This window comes from Monodon monoceros, unplaced genomic scaffold, assembly GCF_005190385.1.
Source record: "Monodon monoceros isolate NGI ecotype Baffin Bay Population unplaced genomic scaffold, NGI_Narwhal_1 Super_Scaffold_5, whole genome shotgun sequence".
In the NCBI taxonomy this organism is placed as follows: domain Eukaryota; kingdom Metazoa; phylum Chordata; class Mammalia; order Artiodactyla; family Monodontidae; genus Monodon; species Monodon monoceros.
The window spans coordinates 44,255,363-44,271,041 of NW_021703782.1; the positions used below are offsets into that span (position 1 = coordinate 44,255,363).

The window sequence follows — 15,679 nt, forward strand, 5'->3', positions numbered from 1 at the left end:
TGTATATGTCAATCCCAATCTCCCAATTTATCCCTCCCCCCTGCTTTCCCCCCTGGTAGTAAGTCAGAGAAAGACAAATATCATATGGTATCGCTTATATGTGGAACCTCATTTGCTTTTCAGCAGTCACTTTCAGCGTCTTGCCTGAAAGGAGGGTGTCCCGTAGGAATGGTAAGCCATGTGGCAGGTCTTTTCAGGGAGGGGGCTTTATCTGGCACCCCTAAATCATGGCATATAGGAAGTTCCTACTTTATTCTTCCCCGCACAAGGCCATGTAAGATGGTAAGAATGCAGTGGAAAAGGGGGAATTTTCCAGGTTTAATTCAGAAGGAACAAAGCACAAGTGGCCCCAGAGCAGGGACCTTTCCAGCCCCACCCCATCATGATACACTTCACCAGCTTGGGCAGAAACAGGAAGTAGGTGAGGGCAACACAGAGCCCTGTGAATGTGACCAGGGCACCAAAGAAATGGCTTTATTAATGGCACATCCAGATAACCATCAGTTTCCTATCTTATTATTCCAAAGGACTTCTCTCCAGTTTGATTATTTTATTTAAAAATTAAATAATGCATAGCAAGTAGGTCCATCCTTCACATAGATCCTAACACATAGCTCGTCAATGTGTATGTAAACTTAGTCCTTATACACACAGACACAACTACACATACATCTACAAGATGACACGCATCAATGTACATGTGGGTCAGTTGCAAAATCTAAGCTCTTGGACTTGGGTTAAAATGTTTCTATCTTCAACTGTTCTCTCCGTTATATACTAAATTCAGTAAAAGGGTGGGAGGAATTGGAGTCCACAGGTAAAAGAAGCTTTCTTGGTTGTAGGTGGGAGGGAGAGAGCATAGTATCAGTTTTAGGGCTTCAAACCGCTTGAATCGGAGGCTTGCACTGGAAATTAAAATTGGCCCGAAGCGGTCCGATGTGATGTGGGACAGCTGGGAGAACTGACAAATTAACGTCGAGGATCCCGGATGCCCCAGCTAACCTCCTTCCCGCTATATCGCTCTCTTTAATCCAAGGGCCCATACAACTTGCTTTCGTGGTTTGAAGAAAGAAAATGAAAAGAAGAAAGCAAGAAAGTTGAGCCAAAAAATAAAAGAGAGGCAAGTAAAGAGGGAAGGCAGGGAGAAGAGAATGAAGCCAAGAGAAAGAGTCAGAAAGAAGTTGGGAGGTAGGAAAAAGGGGAGAAAAGGAAGAAGATAAAGAGAGCAAAAAAGGAATGAGGGCAAAGGAGATGCAAGGATCCTTCTTTAACGAACCGAAGTTACACACATATTTCACTTTCAAATCAGTTGTCTAGATCTTATCCGTTTCCTTTCTAAAGGTTGTCTGTGTTGCTAAAGGAAGCTAGTCAGTACTCCTACCCCGCCCCACGCGTGGCTGCGCTGTTCTGTCCCCGGTCACCGAGACCAAGAACAACCCGAGTGGAAACCTTTGCAGGAGCGCGACTCTGGGAACACTCCTGCGACTGGTTATCACCCGGGAGCCTAACAGGATTAATACCCAGAGATGGATTACGTTGGCTGTCACCAATACGCCTAAAGATTATAATCCAATTTATGCACATTACAGCCAGTGTTAACTTTATCTGCTATTTTAAGACTCCCAGTTGCCCCGCGCGTCCTTAGAGGACAATTTGCCACGTTCTTATGCAACCCAGCAGGCTGTCAGGAGTGGGAGCCTCCCCAAGAAAACTCCCAGCCTGGTCCCCGAGGGTCTGCACCCAGCACTCCCAGGTATCTCGCTTTCACCTGGGCACCAATTTGTGGTGCATCCCAGCCGGGGATTACCAACGCGGGAGGCGTTCCCTGGGAAGGAACTAGCCTTCTAGTTTCTCTCTCTTGTTCATTTCATTTTAAAATTTTCGGTGGCGGTGGCAGTGGCAGAAGGGCGGGGGTGAGTGGATGGGGAAGGGGGCCAGGGAATTGTTGCCGGTTATAACCGTCTCAGCGACTGCTTTTAGATGCTTGTTTGTAAGGGTGGCATTTCTCTCGCTCTGTCTTTAAATAAGTTTGTTTGGGTGTGAGTTCTTGCCTTTTCAGCACAAAACCATAAAAAGACGTGGTGGAAAGTGAAAGAAAGCCCCCTCCCTCCCCCGAGCGTGCTAACTAACGCCAAAGACTTGATTTAACACCCCTTCTCCGGCGGCTGGGGGCTCTAGGCAGTGGCTACATTCCAGCAGTTTTAATCCGTTTTTTATTGTAGGGCGAGAGGAGTTTACACAGGGTCTGGGATGGCTCCCCAGCTGGCCGCTCTCCCTACTCCAGCGCCCCTTCCCCGCCCTTCTCCCTACTTCCCCCCACCCCCCAGCAGGAACCTGTTACTTTAAGCGAGGCGTTCCAGTGTGGCGGTGCGGGCTGCCGGGGTTTCGGGTGGGTGGCCGGTGATTGGCTCTTTCGAGCTCCCCCTGGCTCGCTCGCTCTGCCTCCCCGCCCGCTCCGCCCCGCCCGCGCGCCCTCCCTCCGCCCCGTGAGGCTCGGAGCCCCGGTGTCAGGCGCCACGGCGCATGCTCCGGAATCTCATCCTCTGGCCCTGGAGCTGCTGCTGCTGCTGCTGCTTTTGCTTTTGGGGCTGAGTTTAATAAGCGAACGAGCGAGCAAGCGAACGCGGGGGGAAAAAGGCAGAGAATGTCCGCCATCTACCCTCCGCTCCTGGGCGCGCTCTCATTCATAGCAGCCTCTTCATGAATTACAGCTGAGGGGGGCGGGGGAGGGGGGTACCACACAACACCCCAGCAAACCTCCGGGCCCCCAGGCATGGCTAGCTCGGTAAGTACATACAAAAATAATAATAAGAGACCCCCACCCCCCGCCTTTCCTCCCTCGCCCTGCGCCGCCGCCGCCGCCGCCGCAGCCCAGACAGCGCCAGCGCTCCGCGGTTCCAATTAGAGAAAGGTTGGTACGGCTTGCAGGGAGCTGCTGCCTCTCCCTCAGCCTCCGCTCCCCTCCCCCCCCCCCCCCCGGCGCGCGCACACACACACACACACACACACACTAACACACACTTGCCCCTCCACCCCCCGCGCCTCCCTCCTCGCCTCTCTTTGCAATCGCAAGAAGCGCACTCTCGCTCACACGCGCGCACTCACACACACACTCACACACGGTGGAAGGAGGCGAATAATAACTCAGCCATATTTCAGCTGCCGCCGCCGCCGGGAGCCGCGGGCACAGTCCGGGGACGCGGCGAGCAGCCTCGCCGGCCGCTACGATGGTGCGTTCTCCGCGGCGCGCGAGTGTGAGCCGGAGTGTGCGGGCTGACAGCGGCGGGGCCGCACGCAACTTTGCCCCCGCGCCGGGCTGTGCGCAGTCGGGGGTCGGCGGCTGTCCGTCCGCCGCCCTGCCTTTCCGAATTTCATTTTTTGGGGGAGGTGGGAGGTACTTTGGGGCCACTTTGGCTCTTGGAAGTGTGTTGCGGGGGCTCTCTTAGGCTGGCCTCGCCGATCGTGTGGGGCTTTTCGCTGGGGGGGGGTGCGGGGTGCCTTAAGTTATGGACGCCTCGGCGTGTTTTCCTGCGGGCGTGTGTGTGTGCGTGCGTGTGTGACGACGTCTCACTTTTGTTGTGCACGAACCCCGTGGTAAGAGCACGGGAGTTTGTGCCCATCGGCGGAGGCTGCCTGTAGTTTCCATTCCGCCTGGCACAGCGATCCACACGCACGCACACACACACGTACACAAAGACTTCCTCGGCGTGTGCCTGTCGCCGCGGCACTTTCGGGGTGGGGGCTCGCCAGAACCCCCCTCGGGGGTCCCAGTTACCTCCCCTCCCACGCCGGGCAACCGCCCGGGCATCGTCTCCTAATTGTCTCTAATTTGTTTCCGATGCATTCGTTGTCGTGCTTGTAGTGGATGAGCGTGCTCGCCCCTCTTTACCCCCCAACAACCAGACCCCTCTTCCCGATCGGGGGTAACATTCCGTTACAATCCCGGCGGGTGTGGATGCGGGCCCGGAGGCGTGTATTTGGGGGTGTGGGGTGTGCGCGCCCACGCGCGTGAAACGTGGATGCAGAGGGCACCGCCGTTTCCTTTTATGTGCGTTTCAAGAAGGAGGAAAAAAAATGTCAGGCGCAATGTTCAGTGTCGAACGGTCGCCTTCCTGTTGTTCACGGCTGTCTCTCCTCCCCCCTGCCCGCAGTGTGCCGTGCAGGTGAAGCTGGAGCTGGGGCACCGCGCCCAGGTGAGGAAAAAACCCACCGTGGAAGGCTTCACCCACGACTGGATGGTGTTCGTGCGCGGGCCGGAGCACAGTAACATACAGCACTTTGTGGAGAAAGTCGTCTTCCACTTGCACGAAAGCTTTCCTAGGCCAAAAAGAGGTAGGGCTCGAATACAAAAGGAGCTTGATAAAAAATGTCTTTGCTGGAGGAGGAAACAATCGCTTGGCCCGGGCGGTCCCCCTGCCCCTCTCCCCGCCCCCCGCGTCGCGCTCGCTGGCGTAGCTCGGGACCAGGGTTCGCGGCGCCGCGCTGGCCAGGTCCCCGCTCCCGCCCGCGCGCGCGCCACTTCGGCTCCGTGAAAGTCACCGCAGAGAAAGGACTGTCAGGTGTCGAGTGTTTATTCATCCCAAGCCAGCCCTCACCGGTCCTCTGGGGTTAGCCGCGGGTTCTGCGGGGAAGGTGCAATTAGTTGTTGGGTTTGGAGGCGTGGGGAGCGGGGCTGGAGGGAATAAACAGCTTGCGCCTTTTTTTTTTTTAACTGGAGAAATTGAGATTTACCTGTGTTGTTAGCAGAGGATGCATGGGATGTACTTATTGTTCCGTCTTGAGAAGTCGCCTGTCTTTAGGGTCTTCTTACCTTCTTCCCTGTGTATGAGGCTTTAGGTACCAGTTGTCATAGACTTTTCTTTTTGTGGGTTAGCCACCCCGACCTCCCACCGTCAGGATTTTATGTTCGGTTTGGGGGGGGGCACTTACTGGTCCCTAGCTCCCCGATGGCACTTGGTTGCTCATTCGATTTTGAGCAGCGTTCAGAAGTGTCTGCCCCATGTGATCTGCAGGGAAGAGTCCCTGCAAAGGTCGAAGCTAAGTTTCAGAGCAACGGTGTTGTCTTGCCTTCTGCTTCATTCCTTCCTTACCTTGGTTTTTAGCCTTGGTGTCTGGTTTGCATAATTCTGCGCAGCCTCTGCGGTCCCAAGCATTTTCCATAAAGGACAGTTTTGAAAAAAGAGGAACAGAGTGTTATTTTACAAGAAATTTAAAGAGGGTTTGAGAAATCTCCATTTCTGTTCCCTTCAGCCCCTGGAAAGCTACTGTCTGGTTGTTTTAGTTGGATTAGTGGAGGTAACAGTACAAATACAATAAGGTGCTTTGTTTGTGAGCAGGTTTATTTATCTAAGTCGACACAATGGTTAGTAGTTATCTTCCATTTGATCCGTAATCTTTATTGGCATCTAGAACTCCTGCAGTTTCTTAGCATAACATCATAATAAATCCATCTGCTTAGAGCTATGTGGAAATTATTGAACATTCAGGGGCTTGAATAAAGAAAGGAGAAATGTTCTGTGCCTTAGAGGTGGCAGAGGTTTATGTTAATGCTTATTTTTGTTTCCAGAGCTCTTGTAATGGGACTTAGGATTGTATGTTTTGCCTATAGTGGTTTGTTTTATAGCTGCTCTTGAAAACTCAAACAGTTGAATTTGATGTGCTTTGCTGGATGGTTAATAAATGAATCCAGCATCTAATAGAGGGGTAGGGATATGCATGGTCTATCGGAAATAACATTTAGATTTTGTTAGCATTTTATATCAGAATATAGCCAGAGATATTATACTTAAATTTTCCTCCGAACTGTAATGAAGATGAGTATTGTCAAGTTTCTGTCATTATGTGAGGTTGGGTCTGATGCTTTTTGGAATCTCGCTTTCCCTTTTCCATGTGTCCATAGAGCCACAGCAGAGGAGTTTAAACAAAAGAAACCACCTTCTAAGATCCTTTGTACACACTGTTACAACTACTTGCTGTTGTACATTTCAAGGTGAAATACCCTTAACAACAACAACAGCAATATTTATTATGTTAGGAAAACTAAGCCAGCTGGCCGAAGATGTAGCTTTTAAGATAACTTTGTTTAGGCACCTTAACAATCAACAAATTGGCATTATGAAATTAAAGATGATCAACCTCTCCATATTTCACCACTGTTTCTCTGCTTCAGTGGGTGTGTGTGGTGACGTTTCCTTTTATTTCCCATACTTAATGATTTTCTGTCCAGCCTGAGGGTACCTGAGAGTGCTGTCTGTACAGTCCACACCTGGGAGTTTTGTTGCTAGGTGTGGTAAGCGGCTTGATAACACTGATGTCTTCTCAGACGCCTCTAGTGAGAGATGTCTGCTTGTTGGTTGGGCTCTTCAATTTTTATTCTCAACTGTGGAGTTTCTTTATGTAGCCTATAAGCCATTGTTTCAAAATGTTTATTTTTGGATTTTTATTTGTATGTGTGCTTCCCATGATGTGACAAGTCCTGGGAAAAATGCCAGCTTACATAGCCCAGGAGAGACCTTGTCATACTGTAATTACACATGATTCAGATTGCAAGAGAAGGTTTCTCTGTTCATTGGGAATAGTTAGTTGTAAATTAAGGTAACACCAAACATTCCACTTAATCCTGGGACTTATTTTTTGGCTTATAAGGTCTTTCGAAATGATAAGAATAAATACAAAATAAGAATGCCAGGCATTTCTAAGTCTACTTCCATACTTTTTTAAGGTGTTATATTTTTGATATTATGGACGATAAACAGGAGGCTTGCAAATGGGAGAAACTGCAAAAATGGTTTTGTGAAAAATCTGAGTTACAAGAAATGCACATACTGTAAACTGTAAATGGCTATTAATAATGACAATTTAAATCGCTTTCAATATATACGGTAGTTGATAAACAGAAGTGGGCTTAGATCTGAGGATGAACTGCTCAAGCCACAAAAATGGATGAGTTCTTAGTTTCATAAATCTTTGGTTTGGAAAAGCGAATTGATTTTCAGGTTGATTTCCTTTATTTCACAGTAATATTATGAGAACTTGTAGAGGAGGAAATTACAGTAAGTTCAACTTGTTGCCCAGTGAGAATTATGTATACAATTTCAGAATTGAGCTAATTGGACTTGAATTAATAAGGTTTTATTCTGTTCTAAAGACAGTTTCAATTTAAAACTACTAGCACAAAGTTCTAAAAGAAGATTTTGATGAAATTGTGAAGGCTGGAATAGCCATTAGCCATTACAGAATCGGCAGGTCAAACTATAATGCATTTTAAAACTATCTACTTGCAAAAAAAGACTATATTTTATTTATTAGTATCAAAGATTTATAATAGTCTGATATGACTGAAATACAGTCATACTCAAAACATTTCATTTAAAATATTAATGTTTTCATTTTCAGCATGATGTGAATTTGAGTGAACTTTCTTTCCAATTATTGCCATCCTTACTATTGCAGTCTGTTCCATTGACATTTATGATATGAAATCTGTTGCTTATTATTTTCTGTAAGCTAATTTGGCCACTGGTATGATTTGATAGCTTTTTATTTGTAGCCTTAGTCCTTTGAGTGGGCAGATAAAGTATGATAAATTTACACTTATAACTTTCCTTTGATTTAAGTGTTTGAGCCCAGCTTTACTGTGTAGTTCTGATTTGTGTTAAATAGTTTTCCGAAATAATTTGAATAACTTTTCATCAGGGTATCTAAAATTTGAGGGGTTACTAGTTGAAAATACGATGTGCACCTGAAGTATTTTCTCTCCTGAGGTATTTAAAAGGTTTATGGAAAAAACAAAGATGGGTGACTGTACTGACACATTCAGTGAGTCTTCTGAGATTTCTGTAGAGTTCTGTATGGAATTAAGATGACCAGTGAGAACAGTTTTACAACTTGACATTTTGAAGCAACAAAGTATAATTCACCAATTAAAAAGCTGAATTGCTGGAGGAAATCTCATGTGCGGTTAGTGAGAATGTAAATTGGGCACGGACATTTTGGAGGGCATTTGGCAAAATCTATTAAGATTTTAAATGTTTATACACATCAACCCAGCAATTTTACTTATAGGTATTTTCCAACAGATATGGGGTCACAAATCCACAAAGTTACAGCGTATTTTTTGTGACTCTATTTTGATAGCAAACATTTGGAAGCAAGCCATAGAAGGGACCTCAACTGGGTACAGTTAGATTATGGTAATCTATTAAAAAAGAGGGTAAATCTATTTGTAGATAAAGAAAGATCTTCAAGAGATGGTAGGTGAAATAAGGCAAGTAGCTAAATCACTGTGATCCCATTTAAAAAATGTGTTTATACAGATAAAAAGTATGTGTGTGTATGTGTGTAAATAAATAAATTCTGCATGAATGGACACCAAACTTTTACTAATAGTTTTCTTTAGTGGATGCTATGGTATTGGTGGTGATGAGTTTTTTTTTTTTGTAGTGTTTGATTTTTTTAAATAAATGTTAATTCTTTACATTTAAAGCATTCCAATGAGCACTTATTACTTTTTAAGATGAAAAAACAAGAATAAAGTCCCAATATACACTACTGCCTTTCAGAGAGGGATTACCACGTAGCTCTCTAAAAGTGACCTTGAACTGTCTTGGGTAGATATCGTTGCCCAGTGATAATTAGGGTTAGGAATTTCTATGCAAATTGTATCTATTAATATTGACTGTATTCAAACTTAACCAGAAATAGTTTGAACAAATTACTTATTAATTTGTTTAAAGATAACAACCATCAACCTATTAGGTTAGCACATAAATACTATTTTAATGAAAAATTATTTTCTAAAACATAAAGAAGAGTGGCATCGTTTATTTTTGTGTGTGTGTGCAAATCTCTTTAACATTTTGCTTAATAGAAGACAACTGGGTCTGCTTATATTCTTTTATATTCAGTCTGTTGTGTTATCACACATCATGTAGCCTCTGGAAAACTCCACTGTACCCTCAGGAGAGAATGAGAGTAAAAATGGCAAATAGTGTCTTAGAGTTATTATGAAAATAGCTTTAATTTTGCCAGTTTCTGGAAAAGATTTTGGGCATCCTGGGGTCCCCAGACTTGTTCACGGAGAACCTCTAATATAAAATATTCAACTTACAACTTGGCACAGATAAACTGCCCTGTTATGTGGAAGCTAATTTTCTTTGTAACCATTATTATTGTTGCTAATAAAAATACTTGGGCTTCCTTGGTGGCGCAGTGGTTGAGAGTCCGCCTGCCGATGCAGGGGACACGGGTTCGTGCCCCGGTCCGGGAAGATCCCACATGCTGCGGGGCGGCTGGGCCCGTGAGCCATGGCCGCTGAGCCTGCGCGTCCGGAGCCTGTGCTCCGCAACGGGAGAGGCCACACAGTTGAGAGGCCCGTGTACCGCAAAAAAAAAAAACACCCATTTCCTGGAAAGAGAAAAGATAAATCTTCCAAGGTATTTGCGTGGTTAAATTCCAGTGTAACAATTATCTAGTGATTTTTTTTCCTAAAAGGAAAATCCAAACTTGGTTTTACTGGCTATATTTTACAGTTAACATTACTGTCCATTTTATGGTGCAGAAGCCTTTTACATCTATTATTTTAGGTAACCCTCTGTAGAAGTACCTCTGGGAGGTAGATAGGGCAGGGGGATCCATTGGTGTCATAATTTTTCTTTAAAGATTTTTTGTTCCTTTGTTCTTTGACGTTTCCTTCTAATGGTCTTCTATGGATCAACCTTAGCCCTTTAGCTCTTTTCCCGGTCATCTATTACAGATGATCCCCACTACTTAACACAGATTTTACAGTTCTAAGATGTGGAGCTTTTTTTGTTTTTTATCTCTTAGTGACTTAAGTCTTCAAAAGAGAACTTGGAAAGTTTAGATATTTGGCAATGGGGGGGGATTTTTAAACACAATTATAGCAATTATGTAATTAAGCAAGGACTCGATATGTTACTGAACTTACTGGACTTTAATCTTTATTGTCCAGACTTTAGGATATTTGATCTCTAAAACAATGTTTCACACTGTCCTAATGGAAATAATATAGAATTCTGTGGGTTTTTTCCCCTTGGTTTTTATACTTTCTTTTTGTTTTTACTACTCAGTGAAGCAGCTAACATGTAGAAGGAGAGGTTCTCTTGTCTCAGTGATACAAATTAATATTCTTTTAAAACATTTTATTTTGTGTGTGTGTGGCCAGAGTGTCTTTACTTCTTTCTTTTCCTCATAATGTATATTTTAATGCTTTAATCTTCTATTCTCTTGTATTTTGTGGTTCTCCTTATTTTGTTTGTAGTGCTGTATTCACTTTTGGGAATGACTTGTCTGAAAAGAGTTTTTGCATAAATAATTTCCCACTGATGATATTACAGGTAATTGACAAGTTTTTGTTATGTTATAGATCATAGAAATTGAGAAATTACATTGCACAGTTGTACAATTCAGCTTTTATGAAGAATGCAAACATTAATTTTTTTACATGCAAATGAAAATTGTATTTTCTAATTTACACATATGTGTTCACTGTAGAAAAACCAAACCATAGAAATATAAAGAAGGAGTTACCTGAAAATTCTTCATAGATAACCATAATTAATATTTTGGTAGGCATCTTTTTATATTTATGTATACACACAAATATAAATTAACTTTAAATTAACATTAATTCATTCAACAAGTGTTTTTTGGAGCTCCTATTATGTGTCTAGAATACTTCTAGGAGTTGGGGATGAAACACAGATGAGCATTCCTACCCTCATGTTATGTGGTAGCATATCTTTTTAAAGCTGAATTTGATGGTATCACATTAAATATAGATTTATTTATTTGAACATTTATATTGTTCTTAGTTTTAATTTGTTATGAATAATGCTATGATGAACATCCTAGATATTCATTTTAATGGTTTTTCCAATAATTTCCTTATGTATATAGATTTTACATTTTGATATTCATTACCAAACTTCCCTTCAAAAAGATTGTACCAGTTTATACTTCCCTAGGAGTTGGGAGACTGCCCATTTCCCCACGTGGTTGCCAATACTGGGGATTAAAAGATTTTTTTTTTATCTTTGCCAATCTGCTGCATGAAATGATACCTCATTTTTATTTGCATTTATTTGATTAGTAATGCCACATATCTTTATGTGTTTATATATTTACCATTGCTGTTTGTAATATGCTTGTTTTGTGCCCTTTTCGTATTTCTGGAAAAAAAAGGCGGGGGGCGTATAGGAAAATACAAAGGGAAGAATGATAGAACAAACATTCAGATCCCCACTGCCGAGAATGAACAGATGTTTGCATTTTATCATGTTTGATTCCTTGTTGATTTTTAGGGAATCAAGTATTATAGATGTGGCTCAAGTGTTTAAATATTTCCCAACCTTTTCTTCCAACTCTTCAGCCTTTTTCCCATCTATTTATGTACATTTGCACATTTATATTGCTACAGGTAGTAGTATATTGTGTCTTAAAATCTTCATGAAAAGTATCATACTGGGTGAATCATTTTTTTCAACTGAGATATAACTCATATACCATAAAATTCACCCCTTTAAAGTGTAAAATTCAGTGTTTTTTCAATATATTCATAAGATTGTGCAACAATTACTATTTAATTCCAGAACATTTCCTTGAGTAAATAATTTTGCATCTTGCTTTTCCCCCGTACTCAATATGATTTTGAACCTTTTGCCATTTCATCTTTAGAGAGCCAACTCATTCCCTTTAATTTTTTCTGCTTAGTATTTTGTTGTAGGAGTATGTTTTATGCTTACTTTTCTGTTCTTCTGTTAAGGACTATATAGGTCATTTTCTGTTCTGTGCAATGAATATCTTTGTACTTGTTACCTTGTACGAATGAAAAAGATTTTGGATATAGGCCTAGAATACCAGTTGTGTGTGTGTTTACATTTGCATTAGACATTGTCAGATTGCTCCACAAAGTAGTTGTGACAGTTCATACTCTGTCAGGGAATGAGTATCATTTTCTCTACATCTTTGCCAATGTAGGATATTTTAAGATTTGTTATTTTTGATATTAGTTGAAATACGGTGTCTTTTTGTTTTCATTGGCATTTCTCTGCTTCCTAACGGGGTTAAACATTTTCTGTATGTTTACTGACCATTTAGATTTCCTCTGTATTGACTTCTTTTTATATCCTTTGTCTTAAAAAAAAAAAAGAAGATTGGGATGTTTGTCTTTTTCTTATCTGTGGGATGCTAATCCTTTGTTATTTGTGTGGAAGACATCTTGTCCCATTTTTGTTTCTGTTTCTTGTAGCCTAATTATGGTATCTTTTTGTCATACATAAGTTTTTAATTTTGTCAAATTGATCTGTTTTATTTTGTTTTCCTGTCTGGTTTTGGGGTTTTGTTGAAGAATATAATTTGTGGGCATGGTAATGTGCTTAACCAATAGGCTTCATATGTGTAGGATACAGTGAAAGGACTGGGGGAGATGTAAATAACAGAAAGAGGAGGTCCCTGCCTTCAGTGTGCTTGTGTCTTTCAGAGCTGGAAAGGACACTTGAGATTCTTCATCTTTGTTTACCCTCTCATTTTACTTTTAATCGGAAGCCTAGAAATGTGAAGTGATCTTGCATGTAGACACAATGGTCACAAGTATGCTGGTGCAAAGATAACTAGTAACAAATGGTGGTAAATGTTTACTTTTGAAACACTGAGTAATTATTCACTTATATTAGCGGACACATGTTCAGCCATAACCGCTTTTGTAGACATGATCTAGGACTTAATTAAGTGGTGGTAACCATGGTAGGTACCGTTTAAAAGGAAGAGGTTCTCTAGCTGCTTTCAGGCAAAATCAAATTCATTTTATGGATTAATTGAAGGTTTTCCTTTGAGATTAAATCATTAGGAAAAGTTGTGATGGAATGGTAGGTATTCCCTGATATGTTGTACCCCCTCCATCATAAGATTGCAGTTCCTTGAAGGATGCAGAACATTGTGTTAAGAAATAATGTTGCATGACCTAATCCTTTTAACTTAAGTGTGTTACGTTTGTAGTGACTGAGGCCTGAAGAAGGCCTCAATTCCGTTTATCATGGAATTTCTAAAAAGATAAGGCTAGCATCTGGGTGTGATTTAGTTGGTATGTAGTAGTTAACGATTAACTTTTTGGATAAAATCAAGGCACCATCATTTTTTTATGAAAGAAAATTATGACTTGTCTTGAACTTAATTCTGAGGGCCATTTATTTAAAATAATGTTCGTAAGTGATTATAAAGATGATCAGTTGAATTTAATTAGTTACTACCCATGTTAGAAGATTGATATTCTCAGAGCCAAATAAATTTTAATATATTTAATTTTGCCAAACATGAATTTTTTTCTTTGTTCCTTTCCAGCAGAAATCATTAGTTGGTTATTTTCCCATCAATACCAGGCCAAATGTTATGTGCATGTATTGATTTTTAAAAGCAAAATATACATTAACAATTTCCTAAAATATTAATATAATAACAGTGGCCTAGACAGTAGAGAGATTTACTTTCTTCTTAATGTTTCTGGATATAAATTTAGTCAGCATGATGCCTTTAATTTTTACAGATAGGTTTTATGCTCTCCTTCCCCTTTCCTCTCAGGGTGGTGTTGGGGAAGATTAACGTCAGATTATTCCAGGTGTCTATGTATTTCGGTAAGCATTTATAACATTTTGAGTGTTTAAAAACAAGGTTCATTGTAGACTTCATGTCATCCATACCTTTTACCTGAAATACTCCATTCATACGAGTTGCTGCATAATGAAAGCTTTCTTTGTGTTGAAGAAATATTCTTCTATTTTACAAAATGTTTTTTTTCGTTTGAGTTCTCTCCTTGTTCCTATAATATAAGCAGCTGTTTTGTACTGACTGTTATTGAAAAACAGAGAGTCAGGCTATTGGGATTTGGTTGCTTTTAGTGGGATAGGTTATGCAAAATGTTGACATGGCTCCAGATTGTCTTATCATGCTTGTTTTATGACTTTTCCTACCTGTGCCCACAAGTAGCACAGAGCAGTGGGCAGCTACTTTCCTCATCATATGGAGCACCAGGCACGCATTACACGTTTCAGCCAGTCCAGCACTCACCTCTCCTTGTGTATGTATCTATTGTTCCTGCTGTGTTGCATTAGAGTTACACATCCAAGGAGATGGGACATATAGTATCACTGTGGATAGTACTCATACCTTTCATCAATGTAGTCCATAGACAGTAGACCTTTTGGGCAAAAGTATAACATCAAAGAGGATATCACAAGTCAGAAAGAGTTTGAGAATCCTGATTTAAGTATCCCCTTTTCTAAGTGATAAATTATTACTCTGTCTTCTGAAACTTATTTCTTCTGTACCTCTAATAACTGGCTTTGTATAAACAGAGCCACCACTTGAATTCAGCAGGAAACATTGTGTCCGCTGAGAATCACATTTTCTAGAATGGGTTTTAGCTTATTAGTTATAGGCAAAAATGAATTTTTCTCCTCTTCTTTCTTTCCTCCCTTATTCTTTCTTACCTACTCCAAGTGCTTGTTTAAAAGCTGGACACAAATTTGAGCAACTTGGACAGGTCAATCATTTTTTTACTACTTAATCCGTGAAATACAACTAGCCTTTTACCTTTAAAAGTAGGAGTCAGATTTATTCCAGTAACTGGTACGAGCAGTATTTAGCAGTGCAGCAGGAAAGGCCCTGGCCTGGGAGGCAAAAGGGATGTGTTTGGACTGAGTAAGCTCTGTGTTTGGGCTTTTCCAGCTCTGAAATATTATTTTTCTTTAGTTTTAAAAAAAGGATAAATTCTGAGTGTGTCATTGATCTAGTGTTTTTATAATGATGAAATAACTACCACTTATTACATATCAACTGTATATTGGTTATCACGTTAGGCAATAGGCATGTGCTCATGTGTTTGCTCACTTTTCATAAACGTAGTAATTTGGAGAAGGATTTTTTGAAAAAAAACAAAATGTTGATATGAACTTCAGTATATTGGAATTTTACCATTTAAATGGTGTGTGAACAGTGGAATGGGTAAAAGACTTGTTGAATATCAGAGAAATAGAAGATTACATGAGTAATTCACCAAGTAGGTTAAGTTTTGGTTATGAAAAGTTACTTTCTGACTATATTGGTGCCATTTATATCAACTATCAACTACTTCTTGTAGGTTGGAGCAGTCCAAGAACTCATGAGACTCTGTGTTTATTTGAAACTTCTTCAAATGTGGCTCTTGACCAGGTCATTAGATCACTGTGTTTTTTTCTTGAAAGTTGACTTTTTTTTTTTTTTTTAATTTCACATAACATAGGCCAGACCTTGAAATTTTGTCACTTGTTTTGCTTTTTTGAAGTATCATGTTTCAGATAACTATTAGTGTTTCTATTATCAATAGAATAATAACTGGGGACTTGGGCTCAAATTATCATGTGAACAGGTTAGAAGAAAGTATGTCAAATCTTTGATCACTCAACATACTTGCAGGGTTTTCTGTTTAATAATTCAGATGCTTAATTGAAGTTGCCTTGAAAAGCAAGTACACTTTCAGTCTTTACTTGCAGCATGCTGCATAACTTTTAGGTTAAAGAAAAATAATTCTTTTTATCATTACAACTTGTTAAAGGGAATTGTCAAGTGACTGACTAGAGCCAAGGATTTAACTTATACAAAAATACTCAAATGCAAACATTTTAAAGAG

General features: G+C 41.0%; 1 protein-coding gene across 2 annotated transcripts in view; it reads left to right on the forward strand.

Annotated features, from left to right (window-relative positions):
- Positions 1-2,525: 2,525 nt before the first annotated feature.
- Positions 2,526-15,679, forward strand: part of MLLT3 (MLLT3 super elongation complex subunit) — a 258,133-nt gene continuing 244,979 nt past the window's right edge. The window contains exons 1-2 of one of the 2 annotated variants that reach the window (XM_029201787.1): positions 2,526-2,785; positions 4,152-4,332. In XM_029201787.1, coding sequence (XP_029057620.1) covers positions 2,774-2,785; positions 4,152-4,332 — 193 coding nt within the window. In that variant the 5' untranslated portion in view covers positions 2,526-2,773. Of the gene's footprint in view, positions 2,786-3,014; positions 3,231-4,151; positions 4,333-15,679 lie in introns of those variants that run through there. The other variant, XM_029201788.1, reaches the window with a different exon arrangement.